The following is a 12,791-nucleotide window of genomic DNA, read 5'->3' as shown; positions in this document are numbered from 1 at the left end:
CAGGGCTACCGCCAGCAAACAAAGCATCTTATGCAGAATTAGAAAAAGGCAGCCCTCTGGGAAGATGAGTGACAGACAGAAGGCACCGCCTCTGGGTCAGGGCAGGTCATGTTGAGCTGTGCCTGGGTTACAGCTCAGCTCCCACCATGCCCCCAGCAGGGTGTCATTGTGCAGGGACCCACACCCAGCGACCCTGACGGGGATTGTTCGGATAGCTGGTCCAGGTGGGACTATCCCAGCGGAACCCTGGATGACAGGAGGGGACGTAGCATCCAGGGGAGGGCAGGGCCAGCTACAGAATTTATGGGTCTCAGTGCAAAATAAAAAGCGGAACTCTATGTTATTAAGAATTTCAAGATGTCTGGGACGCAGCATTCAACTAGGTGTAGTGCCCTTCCAAGCACGGACCCTACGGGACTCTGCACGGGTCACAGCCCAGGAAGCTGCCCCTAGGAGAGGGGATAATGCCCGGGATGCATCCACCTTCCCCAGGCTGGCAACACAGGAGAACACACCACGTGGAGGATGTGAATGATAGCTCCCCAAATGTTCTGTTTTCCCCCAACAGGCCAGCAGGAGCTGCTCTCGCCCAGGGAAGGAAAGGTGCACGGCTGGGTTTCGCTTGTGCAGGACCCAGTGTTTTGCATTTGGTATCTCTCTTAATTCTCCAACAAGCCCATGCAGTTGGTACCAAAGTCATCTTCATTTAGGTGAGGGAAGCAAGGCTCAGGGAGGTGGTGTTGGGGGATTTGACTCAGCCAGTCTGACCTGAGTCCGTATTTTTAACCCCTTACACTGCATTGCCTTGTACCAGTTCGTTCTCACACGGGGCAGTGGGTGTGCGCATACACACACTCACACACACTCACACTCACACACAGTTTGCCAATGAATTGCTTTATTCAGAAGGGTGTAGCTGCCACTGCTAAGCAGGAAGCCGGGCCTGGAGAAAGTGGGGATGGGGAAATCTCCTGCGCCCTAGGAAGAGGGGGAAAAGGCGCCAGGCACACATGCCTCAGGGCTTGTCATTCTGGAAAGAAGGCTTCTATCTGGGGATGGAAGGGCTCCTGGCTTGTCTCTAGGACTGGAGAAGGCTGTTTCCTTCATTTCTGGGGAACAACTAGGGTAGGGAAGGGTGAGGGCTAGAGAGGAAAACTCAGCATCGGAGGTAAGGTCCAGGGTACAGGACCCTCAGCACCGGTAGGCTTTCCCTTTGCACTGCTTGTTGTTGTAGAATTGGTATTTCTTATTGTAGGTCTTCAGGTTTCTTTTAAAACAGGAGGCAGCTGTTTTATCACATTGACACAGTTGACTCTTACAGGAGCCCTGTTTCCCTGAAATCACAGGGAAATAAATACTGGATGAAGGTTTATTAATATTTTATGGCTCCAGGAAAAGACACAGCCCCTGTCCTCTAGAGGCGTCTAGTCTGAGACAAGCGTCTATGCTCCAGGTATTTCTGATGGATGGGAGGACAGATTCCTGTCCTCGGGACGCTAGCACCCAGCCTGATGGGGACACCAGCACCCACGCACTGGCAGACCCTTAAAGGCCCTCCTGACAGCCAGTGTTTACTTTTTTTCTTGCCAGCAGATGTGTCCAGGTGCAAAGCCCACCCCCTAGGCCCAGGAATGGGTCGTGATTGGTGTAAGCCAGCCCCGCTCTTCCCTTTCTCCTTTCAATGATTGGTTTCTGGGGAGCGCGTGACCTTGTTCTGGCCAATGAGCCGCAAACAGAGAGATGTCCAAGGGGAAAGCCTCCTCTCTAGGGTAAGGTCATGATGTTCAGAGTGGCACCGAGCATCTTGGCACCACATTGCCAACGTGGGGTGGGGGCGGAAGGTGGGGAAGAGGCTGGGTCCCTGACCACACGGTTGAGAAGCTGCCCCGGCCCCGCCCTGGCACTGCCCCCTGCCAGGCCTCCGTTTTGTTAAGTCTGGCTTCTTGTTGCTTGCAACCCAAAGCCTGTTAAAATACATGACCCTGTGAGAGGGCATGACAGGCAGACAGAGTTTCTGATCTTAAAGAGCTCAGGGCGCTGGGGGAGAGGCGGTGCTCTCTCCAAATCCCACCAGTGGGCCTGCTGTCTGGGGGCACTGGGCAGACCCTTTCAGCGGCCTCCAGCTCTCTCCTCCCTCCAGAGCCAGGCTTGCTCCAGAATCTCTCCGCTTCACTCCCTGCTCGCTCCCCACCCACTCAGACCTGGCTTTGCACTCAAGCTCCATGGCAAGAGGCCCCAGTGAGGTCCTCGGTGGTCTTCCTGCCTGGTCGGCCCTTATCCTGGAGACTCCTTGACCTTCTCTCTCAGATCTCCTGTCCCTCTCTGACTACCCCTCCTCTCCTTTCTGAGCCTTTGGTCATTGAGTGGGTGAGCACATCCAGCTCTCAGCTCTCTGCTGCGGACTCCGGAACCTGTGTCCCCACTCTGGAACCCCCCCTGGAGCTGCCGGTCCTCCATCCAGCCGCCCCCTTCACTTCTCGCTGGGTGTTCTAGAAGCTTCTTAAACATGACTACACAGAACTCCGCCCCCCCCCCCACCAGGACCACCTCCTGTTCATTCCACACAGCTGTACCCACCCAATAGCTCCCAATGCCCCTTCCCAGTCAATCACCAAGCTCGGCTGATTCTACCTGAAATGCACCTTAATGTCACTCTCCACCCCTTCCATCAAGACCACCATTGTCATATGTCCAATGGCGATGGTCTCATTGTTGCCCCTCCCCCTGCAATTCCATCAGTCTCTGCCTACCCTGCAGCCAGGGTGAGTCCACCCAAATGCAAACCTGTTCCTGTCACTCCTTTGCTCAAGAGCTCCCTACAGCTCTAGGACAAAATCCAAATACTATACGGCCTTGGGCTCGATCTAGCCCCCCATTCCTTCAGCATCACCTCTCACCACTCCCTCTCCTCAGCCTCACAGAACTGTTCCAGTTCCCTTGGGTTGCTTGGACCCTGCTGAGCCCTCCTGTAGGAAGGCCCCCAAACCCTCGTCTCCCCTGATGCCTGCACAGCCTTGGAGACTCAGCATAGATGTCTCAGCCTTCCCGAACCTCAGCCTGCGTTCAGGGCCCCTCCCTTTTGCTTACGTCCTATTGGAGTCTCCCATCTCGTGTGTTCATTTTTCCTCCCCACTCACCTGTGAGCTCCCTGAGGCAGGGACACTGTCCCTTTGTATCTCTATCTCTGGTGCCCAACACGGTGCCTGGCACAACAGACACTCAGTAAGAGAAACCTAGGAGACGGGGAGAAGCTGGAGGACTCCCTTACCACAGATGACTTGGCCCTTGCGGTAAGTAAAGCTGTAGCCTAGGGCCTTGGTGCCACAGCCCCGCTTCTGCAGCCGTTTGTAGCAACAGTCATGTGCGGCGCAGCACCTGTGGTGAGAGGACAGTATTGGGGCTGCCTCCCCACAGCTCCAGGGAGCCTGGTGCCCCGTGGTCTCGCCCTCTTGACCCTGGGCAGAGACCCAGTGACCTTGCAATGCTCTAGAGCAGAGTTTCCAACGCAATGACTGCTTTTCCAGCCGGGACCTCCTGGGGCTCTGTGATGGTGGGCACCAGCACTGCCCTGGCATCTCTCAGCCCTGCGGGGGCGACGAGTGGACAGAGGGGAGGAGGGCTGGGGTGGTCTCACCGATCCGTCGCATCCTTGGGGGATCCTCGGCCGCCAAGGCCACAGTAGCAACCATAGAAGCCGTAACTGGTTGCAGCTCCCTTTCCTGTCACTTGCCGTATCATTTTCTGGAAATCCCACAAACTCCCTTGGGTCTGCAGCAGGCCTGGAAGGAAATCGCCTGGTGATGGGGCCCAGAGCCCTGTGTCTTCTTCCTTCCCTGCCCCTCTCTGCTTCTCTCCCTCCCTCATGGCCTCTCTCCCACGCACTGAGAGAGGGTCTGCGGAAATGGGTAGGAAAGCTGGGGTTGAGGGTGCTTCCATCTCGGGCTGCACCTTGTGGCCAGAGGTCAGGGTCTGCTCTTACCAAAGGCCATGATCAAGGCCAACAACAGAAGGGTCTTCATGTGGACAGTTCCCTGCTGGAGAAATGCAGATGGATTGGCATAAACTCCCAGGTAGTCCCAGCTTCTGTCCTGGCCCCCAGTTCTCTGGCTCACAGTCAGCAACCCTGGAGAAAGAAATCTTCAAGGGAACACACAAACATGCTCCTCAATCCAGGATAACTACCTTCGTCACACATGGATCACATGAGTGTGCACAAGCATGACCTCCTGACCCTTCCCAGTTCTGCTGAAAATTTTGACACACATGCAGGCCTCAGACCCAATGAGACCCCCACATGGTACACTAAGGAGACCTCCATGCTCCCATCAGACTGAGAGTCCCTGGAGGTCACAACCAGGTCATCCCTACTAACTGGGAGATTCCCAAGGTCACAGGCTGTGTGCCCCCCATTAGAAATATCTTACTCGTTCCAACTGGATTCGAGGCTTGGGAATTTCATCCATGGAGTCCAATCCCCAATATTTTTCTCCCAAACTAAAGCACAGCACCATCTCTTTGAAAGACTTACAATCCCTTACATGTACATATACACATGCAAAATGCATATATATTCACACACATATGCATGCATACACACGTTCCTGAGCTCGCCGGCTAGCGCAGACCTCCTTTCATACAAGACACTCACATACCCACACAACACACTGTGCACACCCCCAAATCATGTGCATGCATGTTTATGTTCATGCATGCAACATACACACACATAAGCACACATGCACACATTTGTACAACACAGCCTCTCTTAAAGTCAGCCAACGAGCAGGGACTCACACTCCTGACAGGGCATGAATTTCCAGGGTGTTTACCTCTCAGAGGACGTCGGAATTGATAGCTCCAAGTGACGGTCTTGTATACTCTGAACTCCAGCTCCCCTTAAATAGCTGTCCCTTGGGGAGGTTGGGAGCTGGTGGGTACGCAAATGGGCCCAGAGTGCAGCCAGTTGGTGGACTCAAAGTTTGGCAGGTCCATACCCCTGGTCCATCCCCTTTTCTTCCCCTCATTAGTTGGCAGGACAGAGCTGAGGATGGAAAAACTTTATGTCCTGTTAGCTGATGCCAGAAGTTTAGATTACTTTGTAATCTTTCCCAGGGGCCTCATCCCTGACTGAGCACATGCTCATAACTGGCACTGGGTGTGAGCACCAGTCACCTTCCAGGAACCGTGTTGGTGATGGGGCGGGGCAGGGGCGGCTAGTGCTGCAGGCTGTGACTCATCTGCATGGCCAGCGGGACCACTGACTGAGGGACGATCGCTGCTTTCTTGGGCTGAATGTGGCGTTTGGGTATAGAAAGGGGGGCTTTTAAAAAAAGGGGGCATTTATTGTTATTCATTCATCCCATCAATCATTCATTCACCAGAAGTACATACTCAACCTTTACAAAGTGCCAGGACCAATGTGAGCCTCTGGGGGGTGCTGAGGACTGGTCTGCCCCCCTATGGGCCCCAGAAGGGAAAGGGGTGCAGTAAGGCAGATGGTCCCTTCCTCCTGACTTGGGCCAGCGCCTCCACCTTCTCTTCTCGCTCCCCTTTGTTTTTCTCCTCCCCTTCTGGAAAGAGCCAGAGACCGCCCGGGAGGTCACCCTAAAGCACTGCCTCCACCTTACCCCGTTCTCACTGGCCAGAGCTTCCCGGATCTATTGCTCTTCTTCAACCGTCAGGGACACAGAGACCGCAGCGTTAATCCCCAAAGCAAATAGCGTTGCCCCTGCCTTCCAATACATGCTAAGAATTTAGCTTCCATGGCCTCAAGTAAACACTCCCTGACACCAGTCCCCAAGGAGCCAGCGTGGCAGAGGTCGTGGGGCTCGTAAATGCTCCTCCTGTGCTCCGTCTTCCCCAGGCACCCGTCCAGGTGCGCAGGCCCAGGAGACAGGTGGACCCGGGGCGGGACCCCTGCGGCAGGGCGTGGAGAAAGCCTGCCCTGGAGAGACCCACAGGTCCTCAGTGGACTTAGAGAGAAAGGAGTTTTATTTTACATCACTGACCACTGAGCTTGGTAGTGACCACAGCATAACCTAATCTATGCTAAGAGCCTTCTAGGCAGCTTTCGCCTCTAAGATACAATTTCATTCAAGTGCTAGACCTGTGTTAGGTTGAATTGGGTCCCCTGCCAAATTCCTATGTTGAAGTCCTAACTTCCAGTGTCTCCGATGTGACTTTATTTGAAAATAGAGCCTTTGAGGATGCGATTAGTTAAGATAAAGTTATTAGGCTGGGCCTAATCCAATATTTCTACTGGTGTCCTTATAAAAAGGGGAAATCTGGCCCTAGCCGGTTTTGCTCAGTGGTTAGAGTGCCAGCCCGAGGACTGAAGGGCCCTGGGTGCGATTCCGGCCAAGAGCACATGCCTCAGTGGCAGGCTCTATCCCTGACCCTGGCCGAGGCAGGTGCGGGAGGCAACCAGTCCATGTGTCTCACATCCATGTTTCTCTCTCTATCTCTCTCTCCCTTCCACTCTCTCTGGAAAGCAATGGAAAGAGTGTCCTTTAAAAATAAAGGGGAGGGGAGCGGAATCTGGACACAGACACACACAGGAAGGCACCATGTGAAGATGTAGGTGGGGACTGGGGCGATGCTTCTATAAGTCAAGAAACGTTAAAGGTTGCTGGGCACCCACCAGAGCAGCTAGGGGGGAAGAATGGAACAGATCCTCACGGCCCTCGGGTGGGACCAACCCCACGGGCACCTTGATCTCAGACTTCTGGCCTCAAGAATTAGGAAACAGTACATCTTGCTGTTCATGCCACTCAGTCTGTGGGACTTTGTACCTAGTACACAGCCCTGGCAAACCAATGCAGCCTCCAGGGATCACTGTCAGTCTGGGATTTTCGCTCTCGCAGCTGTTCGCTTTAGCCTCAGTTGAGGTTCAGAGGTGATGGGCTAGACCTCCGGCTCCTGTTAAGCATCGCGGCTTTTGGAACGTGTCATTTCTTCAATAGGCAAACTACCTCTGCCCCCAGCTCCAAACCCTGGGGGGGCCCTGGCGTTGCATCCAGGTAGCAGGACCCACTGACTGCTGGCAGCACATGGTGCCTCTCTTTTCCCATCTTTGCAGGATTTTTTACCCCCAAGCATTCAAAGTCCAAGATTTGGCCTCTTGACAGCCTCCTTCACCCAAGGACTAATTTAAGCACTTGGAGTACATCAGTGGACAAAAGAAACACCTCTACTCGTGGGGTGTCGTTTCAGTGGAGAGGGTCACAGACTACACAAGAGACACCAGAAATAAATTATATAGCATGCTAGGTGGGGATGGTGCAATGAAGAAAGTAGCAAAAGAGATGGAGAAGGGATGGCGGGAGGCAGTGGGTGGGGGGGGCAATTTTACGTAGGACGGCTCTTCTCAAAAGGAAGGTTCTTTGAGCATCCTCAGTGTTCAGGGAAGTTTTCTTAAATTATTCATACTGAACAGACTCAGCCTTTTGGCCGTGGTTATTTTCCATCTTAGGCTTATGGTTGAAATTTTTTCAACTACTTTCTATTTCCTAACTTTCTTTGTATGAGGAAATACTATCCATCACTCCTTTTTTGGGAAACACACACACAAAAAAACCCTTCTTCTTTTGAAATATATTTACACTTACAGAAAAGTTGCAGTCATACAGTTCCTCTATATTCTGGGGCGTTCCAGCTTTCCCGAATGTTAGCAGCCTGCATATAGCCATGGTACAGTTATGGGACCAGCAAATGAATATTAGTAACTCATCTGCAGACCAGTTTTCCTACAAATGTCTTTTTTCCAGTCCACGATGCAATCCAAGGTGTCACAACTCATGTAGTTTTCACATCTCCTCTGATCTGTCATAGCTCCTTAGTCTTTCTTTGCTTTTTGTGACCTTGAAACTTTTGGAGAGCACTGCTCAGGTTCTTATAGACTGTCCCTCATTTGGGTTTATCTGATGTTTTCTCATGACCAGATTGAGGTCATGCATTTGGGGCAGGACTATCACAGAAGTGACACTGAGCCTTTCTCGGGGAAATTGATCGATGGCCTGTGATATTGGTAGGTCTCATTACTACTGATGTTTACCTGGCGAAGGTGGTGTCTGCCAGGTATCAACACTGGAAAGTTACTAGTTTCCTTTTGTGATTAGTATGTATCTTGAGGGGAGTTACTTTGAAACCATGCAAGTATTCCATTTCTCCTTTTTTTGGTATTGATTGAGTCAATTCGTTATTTATATTAGTATGTATGCATTATTTTCATCTGTGGATTGTAAGTCTATATCATCATTATTTATTTTCTTGCTCAAATTGTCCCATCTTGGCCACGGAGAGCACTGTTAAGGTGACAGCTGTGTCCTTTGGCATCCCCTCATCATCACTATTTTTTTCCTTAGCATTTCCTTACTTTCTGGCATTGCAAGTGTTCCAAGATTATCTTGTATTTTAACTTTCCAATCATCCATTTCTCCTAGGAGCCCTGGTTCCTTTTTTTCTTCCTTCCTTCCTTCCTTCCTTCCTTCCTTCCTTCCTTCCTTCCTTCCTTCCTTCCTCCCTCCCTCCCTCCCCCCCTCCCTCCCTCCCTCCCTCCCTCCCTCCCTCCCTCCCTCCCTCCCTCCCTCCCTCCCTCCCTCCCTTCTTTCTTTCTTTCTTTCTTTCTTTCTTTCTTTCTTTCTTTCTTTCTTTCTCTCTTACGTTTTGAGAATGGTATTTAGAAACAAAGACCTGGGAGATAGGCTGCTTAGTGTTACTGCAACGACGTTACTGCTTCTGGGCCTTCTCAGCTGTCAAAGTTGGGACACACGTGCACATGTGCACACACACACACACACACACACACACACAGATTGCTGCAGGCCTTCTGGCCTTCTTGGCTCAACCTGTAACACTGTGAAGCCATGTTGTAAAATATGAAATATTATTGATCAGCCCTTATTTTCAATCAATGCAGTGAGAGAGAGAGAGAGAATGAATGAATAGTGGCAGGTTTAAGATAGACGTGAAGAGAGCCTCATTTGGGGGATGGTTTTAAGACCCAGAGGCAATCAGAGGTTAGTGTTGGTGTGATGTTATGGAGGAGGCCAAGAGCCTGTTTGGGAGGGGAGTAAAGCCAGTCTTTCATTGCAGCAGGGGCTGGACGTAATGACCCTTCGTGGACCATGCTCCTCAGTGGCTCAGAATGTCCCTTCAGATCGGCTGCCTCTCCCCATTGCTCAGACTCTCTCTGGGATTTGATCCAGGGACGCAAATAAAACCACCTTTCATCTTTCCAGAGAGTGCACCTCAATTCCATTTTCCACTTTAAAAAATTGGCACTCAGAATGGCTACCTCACATTCACTCCACCCTGGCCCGCCTACAGCTCTCATGTCATAAATCTCTTGGCTGTTATGAATGTGGGCTTCTCCTTCATGCTTGAAGTGGGTGAGGCCCCAAAGAATCCCTCTTTCCACATATCTTACGTCAAAGGACCTCTCCTAGGAATAAGCCACCTCCCTTCCTTCCCACTGCTTTTTTACAAGGTGCTGCGTGTCATTGGATATTAGTATTTGTGTATACAATCTGTCCACACACAAGGGGCTCTTCAGCATCAAGGGGCTCTGCAAGCTTAGAGCTGTGTCTTTCCCTGCAGACGGAGAACCCCTCGAGAATATGGAATGGTCTTTCCATCAGACAGGGAACTCCCTGCATCTCATACTTCTATATCACCCCGTGACATATTCCAGGAAGGTGTAAGAAGCTTGTCCCTTCAGTTTGAACCACACGGAGAGTGCCAGGACTTAGGAGCTGAGCCCCGAAGTCCACTGCGGAGGAAAAGCTCCATTAGCATTAAGGGGCTCAACTTCCACCCCTTCCCCTCCTGAGCTGAAAATCAGAGGGAACTTGCTCTTTCCCTTAGCACGCAGCCTATAGATGCCAAGGGCTCCATCAGTTCGTGTTGAGCGAATGAATGAGTGAGTGAATGAGTGAATGGTAACTATGTAGGGACAGAGGGTCCATCCCAGGCACCAGGTGGTAGGGCAATAAGATAAATTCTAGGCCCCACCTTTGGGAGGCTCTAAGATGACCGACAGATAAACTGCTTGTCTGGGACATGACTGGCTCATAACGGGACAAAATTGTAGTCCCAAGTTTCTAGCGTCTCAGGACCTGCAGCCGAGAAGGTCCAGGGAAGGTTCTGGGGAAAGCCTGCTCATGGCTTCTTGAGGATTCTGTGTTGGGTTGAAAACAAGAGTTTGATTTGCTCACAGAGGGTAGGTGCTATGGTTTGTGCTGCCTGCCTGTCCAGTCATTTCCTCGGTTGGCTTTCTGAACTATTCAACTGCAGCAGGATTTTCTTTGGCTAAAGAATGGAGCCAGGATCTTCTCCAGCCAAACGTCCCTGAGGCCACCTGAGATCAGTGGCGCCCGTGGCCAGAGGTGCGGGGAGAAGGTGTTGTGCCTGTGCTCAGAGTCCTGGGGTATGCAGCCTTCCCAGGGGAGGCCCCTGGGCCCGGAGCTGGACTTGCCCTTGGCCTTGAGGCCTGCAGCCAGGCGGCGGCAGGCTGGCAGCCTCTGGACACTACTCAACAGACCGGTGAAGGGCGGGCCCGGGGCAGGCGGAGGTACAGTTGGAAACTTGAAACCCCTGCCCTGGAAAAGGAAGGACAGGGCTCTGATTTGGAATGAATGTGCCCAGAATAAAAACAAAGAATGCAGAGTGGGAAGGGCCCTTAACGAGGATGGAGCTCAATCATTGAATCTACAGACTCCGAAGCTGAGGCTCAGAGAATTCCCGGCGGAGCCCGGCGAAGCTGGGACTCTCCTCTCCTCCCAGCCTTTGCGCCAGGTCATGGCTATCTGGGAACGTGAAGCCTGTACAATCAATCACCTCCCTCTCATGGTGTTTGCCACTTGGCTTAAAGCTCTCCTTCAAGTCAGAAGCCCATTCTTACTAACTCCAAAGAAGCCATTGTCTGGGCAAACCCAGGAATGACCTTCACACCTCAGGGACGTAATACGCTCTTGGGGAAAAGTCAGCCCACTGCCATTTTATAAGGTGCTGAGTGTCTTTGGGTGTTAGTACAATCCGTCCACCACATAAGGGGCTTGTACAAATACAAATATTTGGTTACCCTTTTGGCTGCCATGGAGTGTGACTGATCTTCAGTTGACTTTCACTCAGACACAGGAACTTCCAGTCTCAGCTGACTTATTTAGTTGAGCAAAGAGTTGCAGTGTCTTTGAAATCAGGAAATGAATGTGATTTGGAAAGAAAGGGTAGTGAAAGCAGAGATTTTGAAAAGATGGATTAAAAAATAAACAAAAAGCACTGATTAGCCAATACAAGAATGAGGTATACAAAAACCGAAGTCATCCCCACGTAACACCAACAATAAATTAGAAAATGTAACGGGGTGGGTGGGGGGAGATGCAGCTCATGATAAGAACCAAAAAAGAATTTCTAAAAAACATTTAATACATGTGAAAAACTTTTATGAAGAAAAAAATCATGAGATGCTATGAAGAACATGTTGGAAGACCTAAAGAAATAGAGAGTAAGACCATGTCATGTTGAGCTGGCAAGACTAACTATCATCAAGTAATCTGTAAAATTCAATGGAATTCCAATAAAAATCCCAATGGGAGTCATCATGTAACTCAAAAAACTGGTCCTAGAATACATATGGAGGAGTAAAGGCTTAAGAAAAACCAGTAGCCCGGCCGGTGTGGCTCAGCGGTTGAGCATCCACCTGGGATCCAGGAGATCGGGGTTCGATTCCTGGTCAGGGCACATGCCCGGGTTGTGGGCCCGATCCCCAGTCAGGGGTGTGCAGGAGGCAGCCGATCAATGACTCTCTCACCACTAATGTTTCTCTCTCTCTCCCGCTCCCTTCCTTTCTCTGAAATCAATAAAGATATATTAAAAAAAAAGTCAATGTCATGAGAAATTAAAAAACAATGATCCAGGAACTTTGTAGATTAAAGGAAAGCAAAGAGATCTATCCAACAGAATGCAATGCCTGATTCATATTTGGACTCTGAATTGGGGGAAAAAGCAAACAAATTGGATATAAAAGGCATTATTAGGACAATGGGGGAAAATTGGTATTAGACATTTTTAATGGTTACTGGATAGTGGTTACTGGACAATATTGTATCAATGTTACATTTCTTGAGTGTCCCGACTGCGTGGGGCCATGTAGGAGAAGGTCTTGTCCTCTGGTGACAGATGCTGAGCTATTCAGGGTGAAGGGCCTGCAATTTCCTCTCAAATGCCGTGTGAGGGAAGACGTGGAGCAATGGCAGCAAAACATTAACACTCGGCGAATTGAAGGGTTAAATGGGTGTAAATTACAGCAATCTTGCAACTTTTCTGTAGATTTAAAATTTTTCAAGATAAAATTTTGCCAAAAAAATGTGAATACTCTATGATCCAACGTTGCTATTTTCAATATAGAGCTTAGCATAAGTCAGATCCGCAGGGCGCAGTCTGAGCAGAGTAGGAATATAACGTGAGAAGTGATGGTGTATATTGTTTATGGGTTCAAACGTGTAGCAGGAGCGTAAACTCTAGACTGGACACATCAAGTTCAAGGTCTGGTACCCTGTGGGCAGAGAAGGAAGGATGGAAGTAGGGCGGAAGAGAGGACAATGACGAATTTCAACTTAGTTGGGAAGGCCTTCATTCTTAAAAAAATATGTATATATGAAGCAAAAGCCAATATAGAAAAAAACAAAGAGAAAGAAAAAGAAAAATTCGTGACAGTGGTTATTTTGGGTGGGCCTGGGGAAGTTTCACTTTTAACGTTACACATTTCTGGTTTATTTTTTAATGTTTTTTTT

General features: G+C 50.2%; 1 protein-coding gene across 4 annotated transcripts in view; it reads right to left on the bottom strand.

Moving 5' to 3' along the window:
- Positions 1-884: 884 nt before the first annotated feature.
- PLA2G2A (phospholipase A2 group IIA) overlaps positions 885-12,791 on the bottom strand; it is a 24,936-nt gene continuing 13,029 nt past the window's right edge. The window contains exons 1-5 of one of the 4 annotated variants that reach the window (XM_081144492.1): positions 4,830-5,015; positions 3,980-4,034; positions 3,635-3,779; positions 3,269-3,375; positions 885-1,334 (exon numbers count right to left, since the gene is read on the bottom strand). In XM_081144492.1, coding sequence (XP_081000618.1) covers positions 1,192-1,334; positions 3,269-3,375; positions 3,635-3,779; positions 3,980-4,019 — 435 coding nt within the window. In that variant the 5' untranslated portion in view covers positions 4,020-4,034; positions 4,830-5,015 and the 3' untranslated portion in view covers positions 885-1,191. Of the gene's footprint in view, positions 1,335-3,268; positions 3,376-3,634; positions 3,780-3,979; positions 4,035-4,829; positions 5,016-12,791 lie in introns of those variants that run through there. The other 3 variants (XM_081144493.1, XM_081144494.1, XM_081144495.1) reach the window with 3 other exon arrangements.

The sequence above is a fragment of the Miniopterus schreibersii genome (genome assembly GCF_964146895.1).
Source record: "Miniopterus schreibersii genome assembly, chromosome: 8".
Taxonomy (NCBI): Eukaryota; Metazoa; Chordata; class Mammalia; order Chiroptera; family Miniopteridae; genus Miniopterus; species Miniopterus schreibersii.
Note: the sequence above shows the minus strand (reverse complement) of the source record. Positions and strands in the feature narration are given on the sequence as shown.